This window comes from Xiphophorus couchianus, chromosome 4 (assembly GCF_001444195.1).
Source record: "Xiphophorus couchianus chromosome 4, X_couchianus-1.0, whole genome shotgun sequence".
Classification (NCBI taxonomy): Eukaryota; Metazoa; Chordata; class Actinopteri; order Cyprinodontiformes; family Poeciliidae; genus Xiphophorus; species Xiphophorus couchianus.
In genome coordinates, this window is record NC_040231.1 from 2,360,790 (window position 1) to 2,378,550 (window position 17,761).

At 38.4% G+C, this 17,761-nt stretch overlaps 1 protein-coding gene and 1 long non-coding RNA gene across 3 annotated transcripts in view; one reads left to right on the plus strand and one right to left on the minus strand.

The window, feature by feature from the left end:
* LOC114143417 (nuclear receptor ROR-alpha A-like) overlaps positions 1 to 17,761 on the minus strand; it is a 53,783-nt gene that overhangs the window by 14,749 nt on the left and 21,273 nt on the right. Inside the window, exons 2-3 of one of the 2 annotated variants that reach the window (XM_028015439.1) lie at positions 12,353 to 12,385; positions 725 to 810 (exon numbers count right to left, since the gene is read on the minus strand). In XM_028015439.1, the coding sequence (XP_027871240.1) occupies positions 725 to 810; positions 12,353 to 12,385 (119 nt within the window). Of the gene's footprint in view, positions 1 to 724; positions 811 to 11,382; positions 11,628 to 12,352; positions 12,386 to 17,761 lie in introns of those variants that run through there. The other variant, XM_028015440.1, reaches the window with a different exon arrangement.
* On the plus strand, positions 11 to 17,672 carry LOC114143418 (uncharacterized). The gene is made up of 3 exons (XR_003595243.1): positions 11 to 65; positions 4,648 to 4,652; positions 17,660 to 17,672. It is a non-coding gene; the product is annotated as an uncharacterized LOC114143418 (long non-coding RNA).

Below are 17,761 nucleotides of genomic sequence, written 5' to 3' on the forward strand. Positions count from 1 at the left end.
GTCTTCTTCCTCTTCTTTGTTGTTTCTGTCAGTAGTAACATCCGGTCGTTGATCGTGTGACTCGTGTTTCTGTTGCAGCTTAGCGAAACACACTAATTTTGATACAGTTGGAAAAAAAACACTTCATCCAAAACGTTTTATCGAAAACATATTTTCAAAATTAGCGTGTTTCTATTAAACAACTTCATTTTTGTAATTCCAATTTGCAACATTATTTGGTCAATAAAAATGCAGATAGTGAGCGCCACTCCTACATATAATAAAAATGAAGTAGCATCAGATTTTAGCGGCTGGAGGATTTCTCTTTTCTTTGGTAAATTACAGGAGCCATTTAGCTGTAGGCTAACACATTTGTTTTGGTTGTATTTACCCAGAATGCCCTGCACTGTAGTCCACTTCCTGCTTTTGGAGCGGTCTTTAGTCTGCTTAGTGTTCACATCTTCATTCAAACTGAATCAGAGTTCACTTCGACTGAATCCAGACCGAGGTTTGATTTTTATGATCCGAATCGGACTTTCTAAGGAAACGGACTGGAGTTGGATTAAAGCGACTGAACGGGGCTGGTGGGAACGCATCGTAGGATTATCTTCAGAGCTTTCACTTTAATTAGATCATCCTTTTTTTGTTGGAAGGAGGAAGATCTTTAACTCGCTAAGGAATTATATGCTTCTGTATTTATCTAGGAAGAGTTAGAGCAAAAGGTTCAGGATCAAATGGATCTTACCTTGCAGCCCTCGCAGGTAATGACGCCATAGTGGATCCCTGAGGATTTATCTCCACAGATCTTACAGGGGATGATCTCAATCTGAGCTGCAGAAAAGAAACAGTCAGGGACAAAAAACTTTAAAAAGCTCCCAACAGTTAATCCAACACAGTCCACATTTGTACCGTTTCCTGTTTGAAACATTGAAAACAGTAGAGATAATCAATGATTATTTCTCTTTATTGAATAAACTGAAAATACCAAAAAATCAATGGAGAAGCCCACAGCATCACTCCTCCTTTAATCAGACACGAGTGGAAGAAATTACAACACCTTGGTGTATAAATTAATGAAGTTTGACATCATCTCATTTCAAGTTCATCATTTCATGGTAGAAATCTTTAAATAAGATTTCAGCTACGATTGTATAAAAACCATACAAGGAAACAAAAAAACAAGTTTAGTCGAAAACATTCCGGCTTTAAATTCTGCAACAGATTATTAGGGCCATGCTCAAAAAAATGAAATAAAATAACAATAAATTCATATTATTATGACTTTATCGTCTTATTTTGACTTTATTCTCATAATATTATAACTTTATCTTGTGATTTTTTTATCATTTAATACTTTGTGATAAACTTCGGCTCTGTTTCTAATTCTTTTTGTTTAAGTTATATGTAGTCATTTCACATCATTTCCAACTATTTCAACATGTTTTGAGGTATTTTTATATGAGAACAGGGAGAATAATTAGTCTGGAAAAGCTGTAAACATTCTTTTAAGGCCTTGATTCTCTGATAAAGGACCCAAACGGTTTTGATAAAGTGTCAGTGCTGTCAGAGAGCTCAAAGCCAACCTGAGTGTATTTATACTCTCAGAGTGACGGCTCGCCTCTCAGATGCTATATTAAGCAGAGGGGCGTTATGTAAGAGCGCAGCAACATTAACACAACAAACAGGAACGTTTTCATCCACAGACAACAAAGAAACGGTTCATCTGACGTATCAAACGCTCCTTTTTAGCCTGACTTTACGTTCCGGGATCAGAACTTGTATGTTTGCTTTAGAGATCTAAGAAATTCAGTTTGGATCTGAGGATCAACATGCTGCCTCTAAAAAGATATAAAATGTCGTCTACAGTTACATGTGGAACGGTTCTGTGGCCGCCCCGCCCGTCCTGATGCGTCCATGCTGCCACAGCGGGTCGGTACTGCCCAACTGGCTGCCGCTAATACGCTAACAGTGGAGCTAATTATTGTGTATCGCTTTTTGCTAAATGCCATGTTGGTATAGCAATTTAACATTAGCTTCAGCTAGGTACTATGTTAGTATAGCACTTTTATCTTAGCATTAGCTTCAGTTAGACACCATGATGGGCTTTCATCTTAGCATTAGCTTCAGCTAGATACCATGTTGGTATAGCGCTTTCATCTTAGGATTAGCTTCAGCTAGATACCATGTTGGGCTTTCATCTTAGCATTAGCTTCAGCTAGATACCATATTGGTATAGCACTTTCATCTTAGCATTAGCTTTAGTTAAGACACCATGTTGGGCTTTCATTTTAGCATTAGCTTCAGTTAGACACCATGTTGGGCTTTCATCGTAGCATAAGCTTCAGCTAGATACCATATTGGTATAGCGCTTTCATCTTAGCATTAGCTTCGGCTAGATACCATATTGGTATAGCACTTTCATCTTAGCATTAGCTTTAGTTAAGACACCATGTTGGGCTTTCATTTTAGCATTAGCTTCAGTTAGACACCATGTTGGGCTTTCATCGTAGCATAAGCTTCAGCTAGATACCATATTGGTATAGCGCTTTCATCTTAGCATTAGCTTCAGCTAGATACCATATTGGTATAGCGCTTTCATCTTAGCATTAGCTTCGGCTAGATACCATGATGGACTTTCATCTTAGCATTAGCTTTAGTTAGACACCATGTTGGGCTTTCATTTTAGCATTAGCTTCAGCTAGATACCATATTGGTATAGCGCTTTCATCTTAGCATTAGCTTTGGCTAGATACCATGTTGGTATAGCACTTTTATCTTAGCATTACCTTCGGCTAGATACCATGTTGGTATAGCGCTTTCATCTTAGCATTAGCTTTAGTTAGACACCATGTTGGGCTTTCATTTTAGCATTAGCTTCAGCTAGATACCATATTGGTATAGCGCTTTCATCTTAGCATTACCTTCGGCTAGATACCATGTTGGTATAGCACTTTTATCTTAGCATTAGCTTCAGTTAGACACCATGATGGACTTTCATCTTAGCATTAGCTTCAGTTAGATACCATGTTGGGCTTTCATCTTAGCATTAGCTTCAGCTAGATACCATATTGGTATAGCGCTTTCATCTTAGCATTAGCTTTGGCTAGATACCATGTTGGTATAGCACTTTTATCTTAGCATTAGCTTCAGTTAGACACCATGATGGACTTTCATCTTAGCATTAGCTTCAGTTAGATACCATGTTGGGCTTTCATCTTAGCATTAGCTTCAGTTAGACACCATGTTGGGCTTTCATCTTAGCATTAGCTTCAGTTAGACACCATGATGGACTTTCATCTTAGCATTAGCTTCAGTTAGATACCATGTTGGGCTTTCATCTTAGCATTAGCTTCAGCTAGATACCATATTGGTATAGCGCTTTCATCTTAGCATTAGCTTTGGCTAGATACCATGTTGGTATAGCACTTTTATCTTAGCATTAGCTTCAGTTAGACACCATGATGGACTTTCATCTTAGCATTAGCTTCAGTTAGATACCATGTTGGGCTTTCATCTTAGCATTAGCTTCAGTTAGACACCATGTTGGGCTTTCATCTTAGCATTAGCTTCAGCTAGATACCATGTTGGGCTTTCATTTTAGCATTAGCTTCAGTTAGATATGTTTGTAAAGCGTTTTAGCAATAGTGGAGGTACTGTTCCTGATTCGTGGTTTCTGGGCCTTTTCCTGCGCTGGGGGTCATTTTAGTGCTGCTAGGTCGGGTTTTGGCCCAGCTAGCCGCCCACCTGGCTTTTGCTGCTCCTGGGTGCTTAGCTGTGGGAGCTTTCAAACCTTTTTACAACAACTTTGCAGCTCCAGGTGATAAATTCTTGCAGTCAACATCCATCCAAAAATCATTGCAGAGCACAAAGCCTCGTTATCTGGGTGAGATGTGGAAGGAAGATGCTGAGACCAACTTTAAAAAATATGAACAGATTTATGAAAACCCCATAAACGCAGGCGAAGCCTCAGACGTGGCAGCCTCCTCTCTGCTGTAATTAGCTCTCCGAACGTTAATCCCGCCTGAATTCAGCATTTCAACATCAAAGCAGATGTTGAACAAAGCCTCCGCCTAAAATTAGAGTGGATGTGGGAGCAGCAGATATTTATACGTACAGCTGCAGACCTCTGATTGGGCTCTAGCATCCAGCAGCCTCCCCCTCGGACGGCGCCGCCGAGCCTTGAAGGCCGCGCCGCTTTCTCTGTTCCGGCTGATAACAAAACATCCGAAGAGGAAGAGGAGTCTAACTGATGAGAGGAAGGTGGGGGTCTGAGGATAACCTTGGGTTCGGTCGCATTTAGAAAAACAAAAACATTTTTTATTCACATCTTACTGCAGCTGAAATAATGAGGGATATGGCTGGGCATTTATCAGATAATATTTATCGTGATAAATATCTTATTATGATAATAACTTAGATTTATTGTTATGATAAAATCCAGTTAATGCTGTTTGTCAGGATTGTTAGTTATTTTTTCCACCGATCAATAATTTTGAAAATACAATTAAATGCATAAAAAATTAAACTTGTAACAATAAAAAAATTTACTGGATGATAAATTGTCCTGCAAGTTATTGCGGTAAACAATAATACTGTTGTTTTTAGACCATTTTTAAGTAATAAAATGGTAATAATGCCATAATAATAATGCCAGAACACATTCTCAAGGATCAGTAAACTTTAATTGCTAATGGAGATCTAAACCTGGAACTGGAAGACAGTTTAAATATCCAAACGAAAACCTCAAAAACAGAAATAAAAACCTCTTACAACTGAAACCATTAATAAAATGAATTATGGTTTCTGTAAGAAAATTTTCCCTTCAAAAAATAATCAGAATAGAAATTATCAAGCTGATATTCATTTGTTATACGACTGATGGATTATTGCGACAGGCTTAATTATCATATCGTTTATCATTTATCTTGATAAATGTCTCATAATAATTCAGATTAATCATTATGATAAATCCCAGTTAATGCTGTTTAAAATCCCCAAATGATCTGTATCTGTATCAGGATTTAGTTTTACTATTTTCTCCACTGTTTATTCAACGAAAGCATCAGTAAATATTAATAAATTTGGAAATGTGATTATTACATCATATTGGTGCTATAAGGAAGCGTATTACAAATGGAAAAGTTTTTTAACAGTATTTGTGTTAATTGATGTGTCACAGCCATACAGCTGCCTCTGAAAGAATAATAAACATTTTACTGTCACTTTTTTGTTATTACAGAATATTGTGGTATCATTTCTCAGTGTTTATATTATTTGTTATTAGCTCATATTATTTGTAGTGGATTTCTTTCTACACTAAACTACTGTAGTATTTACTGTAGTATTCTAGTGATTAGAATAATGAATTTATTCCTTTCCAGGGTTTCTTTGTATTTTTGTACATAATTCAGGCTGAGAACATCTCTGTCTGATGTAGCTGAGAGTTTTGATTGAAAAAGTACGATTCCTCTCTGGTGAGTTTTTACACGAGTCAAACTGAAGGGAAACTCGTTTTAATGACTCGTCAGCCGTCAGAGCGCCGTCCATCAACCGAACTGAAAACTTTCATGTTCTCCTCCTGAATCTGCAGCGAAAGCACTCGTAAAACAGCGGCGCACGCAGAGCCGCCGTTTTACTGAATGGCTTTGAGCGCGGGCTGCTCCCGTTTTCATCATCCCTCCGCTCAGATCGCTCTTCCATCGAGTCTTCCCAGGCTGCTGCTCAGAGGAGATCTGAGACGGAGCCAGACTGCAGCCAGGAGAAAAAAAGACATTTTCTGAGTTTTATCTGCAGATTAAAGGGGACCTGATATGCAAAATTCACGTTTTGTTCTTCCATTTGTTTCTAAAAACAGTCGAAGCTCTTAAAAAAAACATCAAGCTGTTTTTTGGAGACAAGTTGATGCTTTTTGGTGCTTGGAAAACGAGCCGATTCAAAAACCTCCGAAATGTAACGTCACAAATCTGCTTCCTCTAAAACGTGTTTCAATGTTTTTCTTGTTTATAGTTGCAGAAATTCAGCATCGGATTGGTTTAACTTTTATTTCAGTGTCTTTTATTACAGATCCAACCAAGAACTGGGTTTGCTATTAGCCTGTGTCCACAGCCACAGCTGTTGTGTTTTTATCATGAAACATTGTTTAACATGCTGTCCTTGATTAAAGAAATTTTAAATTAATTGTAACCACTTGCGATGCACAGTTGAATAATTGCTCATCTGTTTGCAGCCATTTTCAGGTCTGAGTGTAAACACTGAGTTTGGGGGCGTGGCCAGCAGCAGCTCGTTTGGATTTAAAGTGACAGAGGCCCTAAAACAGCTCAAAATAGGCAGAACTGATCAGAATAAAATCTCGTTTTCTAAGAATGATTTTGTGGGAAAAAAAGTAACGTTTTGTACAGGTTATCCTGCATAACAGCCAGGTCACCTTTGAACAGGTGTGGAGGTCAGATCTCTGTCTGAAAGCGATGCATCGTCGACCAAAAACATCCTTTGAATCTTTTTTCTTCCCGCGCTGAAGCCAGTTCCAATCAGGACCTTCCAACGGCGGACATATGGCGGCACACACGGCGCTCCAACACGACCAGCAGACGAAGCAGCAGCTTGTTCATCCGACAGAGAATCGACTGCTGAATCCTCCAGCATCCACTCAGGAGATCTTGCTGTTTTACAGGATTAGGATTATAGATGGGGATTGAAATAAAGTCGATCAAAGTGTTTGGTGTGAACTTTTTGTTCTGACTGAATGTTAAAAGTGAGGCAGCAAAACGACATTCATGACGGTTTTATACCACAATATTAAACATAAAAGCTTTGAGTCTAAAAAGTAAAAGCTTGAAACTCAGCAATGAAAATTCTCCTCTAACGTCCGTATGCCTGTCGCAATAATCAATAAATCGCATGATAAATTAAAAGAAGCTCAATAATTTCCATTTGCATTATTTATCGTTTTTCTCTTTCTAACAAACAAAAGTCTCATCCTTTTTTCTCAACAAGTTCCTTTTTTTGAAAGACTTTATTTCAGCTGAGATTTCATAATTCATTTTATTTATTGATTCTGTAGTTTTGTGTATTTATTTTGGATATTTCCTCCAGTCTCAGTGTTAAATGTTCATTAGAATTTGAAGTTCTTCGATCTGTGAGAATGTGTTATTCCATGACCATTATATTACTGAAAATGATCTCAAAACAACAACATTATGTATTATAGCAATAACTTCTGAAACAGTTTAACCTTACAGGTCGAGTCTTTCACAGGAACATTTTGCAAAATGTTGATTCTTGTTATCTTTAAATAGTCATTTTCGGTCTCACTTACAAAATATTGCCAAAGTGATCATATTATTTCACCAACAGATATGAAAACTGTTATTCAAGCTTTTTTTTTTTTGCACATTTCCAGATCTTATTCGGTTTATATCAGTTCCACCTGTGCTCTGCTTACCGTTTCTCTGACCATTGCAGTAGAAGATGCTTTGGCGTCACATTTTGGGAAGGTTGACAGAAATTTTAAGTGTTTTTCTCCTTTTAGGATGTTTTCCCACCTGACAGTCCGGTAGACTCGGTTCAATTGGAACCAAAACATCTGCTCCATCTCCAGCTGCTGTGGTTCTTTCTCTCTGCTCTGAGTCAAACCAACCTATTCCCCTCCTGGCCTGTGGGGGCGCTGCACCAAGAACCACTGAAGGAAACAACCCAAAAACCTCTGAAGAAGACACTGAGTAAAACTTCCTTCCAGATGGAAACAGAAATGGAGGCGACAGATTTTATCAGACCACAAGACATTTCTCCCGCTAACGCTAAGCTAACACATTTGTTTTGGTTGTATTTACCCAGAATGCCCTGCGCTACAGTCTGCTTCCTGCTTTTGAAGAAGTCTCTGGTCCGCTTGGTGTTCACATATGCATTCAATTGTATCCACCTGTATGCAGATGACTAATTAATTAATGCATAAAAATCAGCTGCTTGTTTTCCTCTTAAATCTTTTGAAATAAGCATTTTGTTCCCATCATTGTATTCATGAACCTCTGTAGATTCCTTCTTTATCTGATGTCCTGCAGGCTGATAAGCCAGTAAACTGATACTGTTGCAGCGCAGCAGCTTGAAGCAGACGATTTATTCTGCATCCAACACTTGAACTTTTAAATTTGCTCCCTGTGGACGCTGCACTCGGATGCTGCTGCAGAAAGTGTAATTAACAGGATAGCGGCGCTAAGTGGAGCCTAATGAGCAGGAAGAACTTCACGACAGCCACCGCTGCTCACTCCAGAAACACTGAAGCTCGGGCGAAGCGATTCCCTGATGGATAAATTATCTCAAACTGAGCTCTAAAGAAATAATAACGTTCAGATCAAAGACGGCTGCGCAGACGGCGCCGAGGATCTGAAACAATTCGGTTTCCCTACAACAACAACAAAAACAGCCTCCTGCTTCAAATCTGCCTTCAGTTTCCGAGTCTTTTCTCACGACTGCAAACCAAGAGCTGCTGAAAACATCAGAGTAAAGATGGAAGTCAGTAAATCCTGGGTGCACTTGAACGCACCACAAGCAAACTGGATTAATTAATAAAGAGGCTTAAGAAACAAGAACATATGAAGCAAAGCCATGAATAATTCCTGGATGACAACATTTCAGTCCCATTTGTACGGGCGGCAGCGACTAATTCCTGAGCAACAACAGCTGCAGACCGATGTGGATGTGGATAAATCCTGAAAATGATCAGCTCTTCTGCACGTTTTTAGGCAACATCAGCTTTTTTTGGTAATATTATTAAAATGTGGCTTTATTTTATTATTCAGTTCATTTCTTGCACTTTAAACGTTTATTCAGTTATTTATTATTGAAAATTGCCAAACATAAAGGGATAAATTTGAAGGGGGGACATTTCTTAGGTTATAAATACATTTTTTTCATATTTCAGTTGTTGAGACTGAAATGATGTCACCTCTTCCTCTTCCTCCTCTTCCTCCCAGTAACAGTTAAATAATCTCCTGGCTGTTGTAATCCTCTGACATAACAAGCTGGCTGAACGCCTCCTGCTGCCGTTTCCCTCAGACTGAAACTCTGGACAGGACGGCAAAAAGACGAACAAAACAAAACCTGCAGCAGCAAAACTCAACGTACTCTGACTAAAACACAACGGTTTTCAAAAGGAAGTTAGTTTATCCTCAAGGGATATTTCAGATTTACTAAAGACGGCTTCCGCTGTAATAAAAATTAATAAAATAAATAAATGATGTGAGGTTTGGTTAAGTAATAAAATAAAATAAAAAGTAAAAAAAAAATAAGTGAGGTTTGTTAAGATATATAAATATATATGAAAAGAATAAAACTAAAAATAATAGAAACAACAATAAAAACTGAAAAATAAAGAAGTACCGATGTGGGTTCAATTTAAAACTGAATTTAAAATATATGCTGTATTTTCCGGACTATAGAGGGCACCTCACTACAAGCCGCACCCACAAAGTTTTTTTTAAAAACTGTAAACGTGCATAAATAAGCCGCTCCCACGGACTCGTTCACGCCGAGTTTACGTGCAGCGGATATCGATCTGTCCTGCCAGGTCGATAGCCTTCAAATTAAAGCGTCATCATATGAATTTCTTCGTGTTGTTTCCATGATGAGGGGTCTGAGTTTGAAGACATTTCTCCATCATGCCTGCCGCTAGCATGAGCTTGTGCTAAACGAAAATGAGAGCTTTCTTCTTTGATTTCCAATTTTGACTTCTAATGATTCACTTCCTGCTGAAGAGCCCCCTGGTGGTTGAAGAAAAATCCACACAAAGCTTCACTGGGCTACAAGCCACATGGTTCACAGCGTGGGGGGAAAGTAGTGGCTTATAGTCCGAAAAATACGGTAATTTAAATAAAAAAATTAAGAAATGGTGTTCGTTTAAAAAATAAATGAATAACATAAAAAATAAAAATGAAGAGTAAAAAACATACTAGTGTTCTGTTAAAAATAAAATGAATAAATAAATTATTTCAATAATAAAATCAAAAAGTAAAAAAACAAAATAAAGAAATGGGGTTCAGCTGAGAAGCTTTCAGTGGTAAATGTCTTACTCTCATTGCATATTCACTCCCTAACCAGGCAAAGGAAAACCACCTGAAAACATGTCGGTTCATTACAGGCCACAAACTACCACAACGTTCCCAGAATAAAACCATCTGAAGGACAGAAATGCATCACAGGTACAAGATGCACTTCAAAAAATATGCAACTCTGTTGATTCAGTTAAGACACACCTCACACCTGGACAAACTTCACACAGTTTGTTTCTTCACTTTGTGCTGAAACTCTCACACATCAGCCTGTTTTTCTGCTTACTGGTGGATATTATTCATATAAAACATAACAAGAAACACCAAAATAATACAAACAACTTCTTCTGTTTATTGTTTCTTTAATCATTTATCATAGTAAATTCAAATTAACTGTGTTTAATAAAACAAAACTGTCGGGATTGTTAGTTTGATTATTTTCTCCACTGTTTGTTCATTGAACACCAATGAATTGAAAAATGCAGTTACCATGTGCAGCTCACAAACCACACTGGTGTCCTAAAGACAGTGTATTACACATGGGAACGTTTTTCAGGGGCATTATTTGTGTTTGTGGGGCTGTAATTACTGTGACACACACTTACAGTCATACATTGGCCTGACGAATAATCAATAAATCAATTAATAAATTCAAAGGAGCTCAATACTTTCCATTTGCATGATTTATCATTTTACTTTTCTCCATCTTAATACCAAAACCTGGATGGTAAAAGTCTTCAGTCTCATCTAGTCATTTTTTGAAGACTCAGTTTATTTTATTTGGAATATTTAAAATGTCTTCCTCTTCCAGAGTAAAATGTTTATTAGAATTAAAAGTTTATTAATTTTTGGGAATGTGTTTTTGCATTGCTACCATTATAAAACTTGAAACAATAACATTATTGTTTATCACAATAACTTTTGCATCCAGCAAAATTTGCTATGTGACGTTAAAAAGATCGTTACTTTTACCGATATCACGCCTTTATCACAAACTACAGTCCACATCGCCACCGCTAACAGAGATGCTTCGTTTGTCACTTCAGCGGTGCACAAAATAAATCTGAAGTTGGTGAATTTTCTGTCACAACCAAAACAGCTGGATAAAAACGAGCTTTCAGAAAACTTCAGAGCATATTGGAATCAGCCCGGTCTGAGAAACACTTCCAGAACATTCATGTCCGACACGCATCGTCTCACATCACACTCTCCTTTAAAGTCGGACTCCCAAAATAAGCGAGGCGTCGCGCTGCGGGGCTCCGCTGTCAACAACCAGCCGCGGGGTTCAAACAGGCGCGCAGCCCCGCAGGAACAAACCGAAACGCCCACAGCAGAGAGACGAGGCCGGAGCCCAACTCACCTTTCATGGCGGAAATGACAAAATACATATTTAGAACAATCCAGACTGATGGAGGGAGCTGCGTGTGACCCGCGCCGCTCTCCTCCCGCTCTGTCATCCTCTGGCTGCTCCGCACAGCGTGAGGGGACGAGTGGCGGTGACGTCATCGCACTGGCCACGCCCCCGGCGTTCTGAACGCCCCACCCACAAGCCTCTGGGCCAATCAGAGAAAGCGCCACATTGTTTCTAAAGCAACATTTTTTTTCTCTTTCAAAAAATTCCAAAGATTTAATACAAACATGTAACTTTATTTCTATAGACTAAAAGTTACACATTGTTTTATTTACAAATTTATTGATTCCAAAGGGAAATTAAATGTTGTCATAACTTATATTAATTCAAATTCTTCATAGAGTTATTGTAGATAGCGATGGCTGTTGGCAGGAAAGCTCTCCTGTAGCAGTCTGTTTAACTGTGACTCTGAAGACGCCTCTGACTGAAGACACTCTGTTTTCCTAAAACAGTCTAATGAAAAGATGGTCAGGGTTGTCCATAACTTTCTGTAATAATAATTTCCCCATTTATCTCTAAATTTATTCAACTTTTGTTTTTTGTTTTATCTGTTCTACTTTGTAGATTTTAAGACTTTAACACCAATATTGTCAGTGTTGTGGTAAGGTTCAAGTATAAAACAAATGGAATAAAAAACATTTTAAAAATATCTTTTATCACCAAAGGAAACAGATAAAGTAATAATCAGTTATTCTGACGATTAATTCTGCACCACATAAGGTTTTTTTTCAGTATTAGAACTAGATTAAGGTGATTTTAACTCTAACTTTCTCCGTGTAAAACAAGTTCAATAAACATCAATGTTCATGTCTGAAAAATGGTTTTATCTTTGGTATTCTTAGAAGAAGACGTAAATATTTCATAAAATTGCAAAAGAAAAAAAATCCATATATTTCTATATTAAAACAAGTGAACTTACAAGCGTGCGTCTTCTTCACAGCTGCTGACAAACCTGGAAGACAGAAATAAACAGAATCTTATTTTTGATTTCAGGTTATTGTGTAGCAATTGTAGGATATTTGCATGATGTTGGATCTTGAAACATTCAAACCTGCCTTATTTATTTAAAAGTAAATTAAATTATTTAAAAACCCAGCCGAATGACTTTACAGCAATTCTTCCTCCTGATGTGAAAACGCCGATTGCACAGTTTCAGATAATGTGACAAATTATTTCTTCTCAAATCCACTGGAAGCTGCAACTTTCTCATCATTTTGTCACCACAACCGAAACTATCTGCGATTAGTAGTGAAGATAAACTGGAAGCTTAAAAAAGTAGAACTACACCAGATTTTCAGGAGTTCACTCAGCAGTCAGCCTCCCTCAGTTCCTGATGGTGCTAGATAAAACTCGTAAAGTCTGCGTCCGACCACAGGGGAAAACCTGAACACGGTGCACAGAGTCACGCAGGCAGCAGCCAAGACAGAAAAAAACAAACGATCCGGTTGATTTCATTGATCATCTGAGTCTAAACCTGGAAAACAAAAACCTTCATCAGCAGAAAAACGCTCTGCAGAGAACGCCTGCTGTTTCTCCGACTGTCCGGCAGGATTAATCCTGCTGGAAAAAACACAAACATTCCCTTCCTGTCTCAGAGAGACGCTAACAATCCCGCAGCTTCGTCTTAGCAGATGATCCTTCCAACTCCGAGCTGCAGAACGAGAGGAAGAACTTCCCCGTTTCAGGAACAGAACTGCCCGAACCATGATACTCGCCCTTCAAACATCTATTTTCTCACTTTGGTTTTTTTGTAGTTACTTTATGTCATTTTAAAGGGTAAGTATCATGTAGAATCAACGTTTTTGAGCTTTACATCATGTTTCAAAGTTTTTCCCTCATCAGAAATATTCCTGCAGTGTTGATTTGATTCTTTCATGGATGTTTCAGAAATCCTTTAATCTCCATGGCAACCATTCAGCTGTACAAAATGCCTGGGTGGACATAGCCCCGCCTTCGAGGCACAGCTCCTCCCCCACTCAGCTCCTTCAAACTAGCCAACAGAAATTAGCAAACACCTGCTGAGCTCATTATAAGAGCTACTTCTGAGGTTGATAGAGGAGCCATGTTGTGATAATTTCGTGAAGTTTCAGAACGAGCAGCAGTTTCTTAAAGAGACAGAGGCCCAATTTCAAGATGTTAATTTAAGAAGTCTAATTACTTTTAAGTCATATTTGATATATGTAGCATTTTCAGAACAGCTGAAGGTAACATAGCTAATTGATTATGCTATAAAAACACGGTACTGCCCCTTTAAGAAAATATTTGTGTGACTGTTTGAAAATATTTTGCCAATCTAATTTGTTTTCCCATCTTTTCTAATTCATGGACGCATCACAGAAGACTGAACTCATATTATTCTGCTCAAATGGGTCATCTGGGGCCCAGCAGGTAAATATCAGCTCCATATTCATACTTTGACTCCATATTTAAAATCCACAGCCACCAATCTAAGATGGCCGTCTTAGATTTGAGACTCGTCAAAGTAGAGATTACTTTGTCCAAGCAGGAGTTTGCACAGATCATTCACTCCTATGTCTTTATTATTGCACTTTGGTCAACCATTTTGTTTTTAAATGAGCTTTCTACATAAACTGGACTGACTTTGCAGATATCAGCAAATGTTTGGTGACAAGAACTCAATTAGATACACTAGTTGCAAACAGAGATGCTTGTACAAACTGTTCTAAGCATAAGTTTAAATAATAAATCATAATTCATGGCGCAGTTTCGGTAAGCGTTATAAAACCACAAAAAATAAATGTTTGATTGGCTCGACATCCTTCTGCGGCTCTGAGGAGCAGCTAAAAGATTTCCCTCCCAAACTCAGAGCGCAGTCTGTCACAAAGCCTGGCTCCCCGACACACTGACCAAAACCTGCAGCTAGCTGCTGGAACATTTAGAGCCACAGGGGGGCGACGGCTGCAGAGCGAGGACGGAGGAGACGCTGCAGCCGTATGACCTGCAGCAAACCAGGCAGACAGGAAGTCCAACCTGTCATCTCAAAGATCCATTTAAACAGAATTAAATATTTACCAAACCTATTCCACCTTCAAAGCTGCAGTTTGTAATCTCTAAAACAAAATATGTTTACATATTTATAAAAACTAGTTTTTATTTTGACTAGGAATGACAAAATAACACATTTTCCTGGACGATAAATTATCCCAGAAAAGAATCTTGATAAACGATAATATTGTTGTTCTGATTTTATTTTTAAGTAATATAATGGTAATGCAAGAACACATTCTTAAAGCTCAATCAGTTTTATACAGATTATTGAAAAACCTTGTGATTAAATGAAAAATCTTCGTTGTTTCTCTTTGATCGCTGCAAAAGCACAAAATCAAGTATTTTTAGTCAAGTAATTTGTGCAAATATCTTAAGAGAAAACTAAAGATATTTAGTTCTCTCAGCAAGATAATAGGAGGTTATTTTGAGCCAATAATTCCTTAATATTGATGAAAAAGTTCTTGTTTCATTGCCAGATTATTTCACTAAAAAACATGGTGAAAATATATTGTTACAAATAAAATAATCTGCCGATGGAACAAAACGTTTCTAATCAACATTCAGGATTTATTGACTGAAAACAAACTCATATTTCTGCCTGAAAATGACTTAAGTCTGTAAGTTAATTTTTTCATATTTCAAGTGTGTTAAGAAATAAGAGCAAAAGTACTTGGTGAGATTTTCTGTTTTTGCCGCGATTAATCGATTAATCATCAGAATAATTGATTAATTGTTAGAATAGTAGCATACTAAAATAATCGTTAGTTGTAGCCCTATTTCATGCCATCAACACTCGTGATTTTACATCTCTGCGTGTTTCCTGTAAGAATCTGGATGCACTCGGCTGTTCCACTCAAGTTTTGACACCATTGTTCCGTCTTTGTGTCTTTTTTTAACGAGGAAAGCAAATCAAAGACAGGATGCGTTTCCTTTTTCACAGTTTTTAAGATTTCTGCTGATAGTGCAGAACCTGAGACAAGACGAAGCTTTGAAATGAAAATTATACCATGTAGTAACTAAGAGGAGACGGGATGAATGCGCTCGGTAACGGGCCGCTTCTGTTCCGCTCGCCTCCATAATTCATCGGCGGCGCTGAGCTGAAAGCAGCAGACATGAGGGACGTGGAAGCTGCTTCCAGCCGGATTCCCCAGCGGAGAGACGAGGCTTTAAGACGAGGAGCCGGCGACAGACTGAGAACCTCCCTGCGGGCGCTGATGGATGGAGCTGCAGCTCAACAAACAGAGCTGGAGGACGGCCGAGATGAAGGGGAACTGCGCCTGCAGCAGCGGCTTTACCACAAACACTTCATATGTCTGAACAAACCAAGCCGCTGAGCATCTTCTCCGCTGCATCCAAATGAGAACCCAGATATTTTCATAAATAATGAGTTAAAAGATGCTGAACCAGTCAGTGCAAAACAAAAGGAACCTCTTAAACTGAATGGCATCTGGATGAAGCTGCATTACGCTTTAAAAAACTAAAAATCATCCGGCCCAAGTTTCCATTCAATTCAGTTTATCTACATAAAGCCGATTCACATCACATGTTGTCTCAAGGCACTTTATAAAATATTTACCCAAACCATTTCCCTCAGATGAAAGAAAACTGGTTTGGATCAGAGAAGCTACTAATCCAGTAATGAGTTAATATAAAGTTAATTGATCCTATCGATTAATTGATAAGCGTCCATTTTCTTAAAAACACCAACAGATTTTTCTCTGCAATCAAGATGGCCGACTGTCTTTCAGCATTTCATAATTTCTGAATTAAACAAAACATAATTAAATCGTAACATTATTTTGTGTCAACTCTATTAAATACTGAATGAATGGATAGAAAATTGTGGTTTTCTTACGTTTTAAACTTACTGACTTGTCGTCAGTCTGGTGCTCTGATCTCAACCAGAACCTTTTATTTTGTTTACAGATGATTAGTTTTATTTGTTGTTTCTGTTTGGGTTATATATTTTGGATATTTGAAATGTCTTCCAGCTCTGGTGTTTCATGTTCATTAGAAATGAAAGTTTATTGACCTTTGAGGATGTGTTCTTGCATCAATATGATAGTAATTGAAAATGATCTCAAAACAACGATGTCATCTTTTACCGCAATAACTTCTGGCACAACTTATAGTCCAGCAAAATTTGTCATAGTGATGGAAAACCATCAACATCAGATGGAGCTCTAGTTGGGTTGCTAGGCGACAGGCGGATGGATCCCTGCTTGGGTTGCTAGGTAACAGTTGAATTTGACCAAACAATCGGGAGAGTTTTGAAACGCCTCATTTTCCAAACACCAAAAAAACATGAACTTATTGCCAAAAAACGACTGGATGTTTTTTTAAGGTAGGGGAGGAAAACATCTCAAATTAATCAAACAAATATGAACTTTGTTGAAAATGGTGAAAATCTGAAACATTTGAATTGAAATGAAGGTTACGGTGAATCCTGAGCTGCTGTTTCCCAGTTGATGTGAGGAAAACCTCCTGAATGCGACGCCTTCAGGCAGCAGCTGCCTCCCTGCGCCTGTTTCAAAGCTCCTAAATATGTACAACACTGCAGGCTGAAGCTCCCAACATGACAGCGACCCGTCCCCGACTCCCCCAGCGGAGCTTGGAGATCCAGCGGCTCGTAATTGTTCGGAGCGAGCGTCTCCTCGTGCCAATTATAAGGCATTAGCAGCAGCCGCCAAAGTCATTTCCCCGCCGCTCATCAGGGAGCTCAGCGCAGGAGGAGGAAAAGCGGAGAAGCGGCCGTCCTCTGGCTGCCTGCAGCATCAGATGAGCTGCGGATTTAAGATGGAGGTGATAAAAGCAGATTTATGGATTAGACAAACGGATATGATTGAACTTTCAGTGACTCGCTGGAGCAGAGCTTCACTGATTTACTCTGAGGCACAAACTCTGTTTGCTACTGAACCTACTGCCTCACATCTGATCTTCAGGTCGGTAACAAAATCTAACAACGAAAACTGAGATCAAGAAAACATTTTTGTTAACTGGAATACATAAAACCAGCTCATGAGGAAATGCTACAACTATGACAGGAACAAAGTTTCTTTTGCCCCATCTTAGCCCCTCCTCTCATCCCCACACTTAGACACGCCCCTCAGTGTCTCTTAGCTCCGCCCACTTTAGGGGGCGGGGTTAGTTACACTTTTTTCCGTCAGGTGTCACGGGTAAACAGACCTTATATCTAGCCAACACTAACAAGATAAAGAAAAATAAAATTTATAAAATGTTTTTGTTATGTGAAACAAATAAAAAGGGGGTTAATGGTAAAAACTATAACTACTTGGAACTCTATTGTGTTTATAAAACT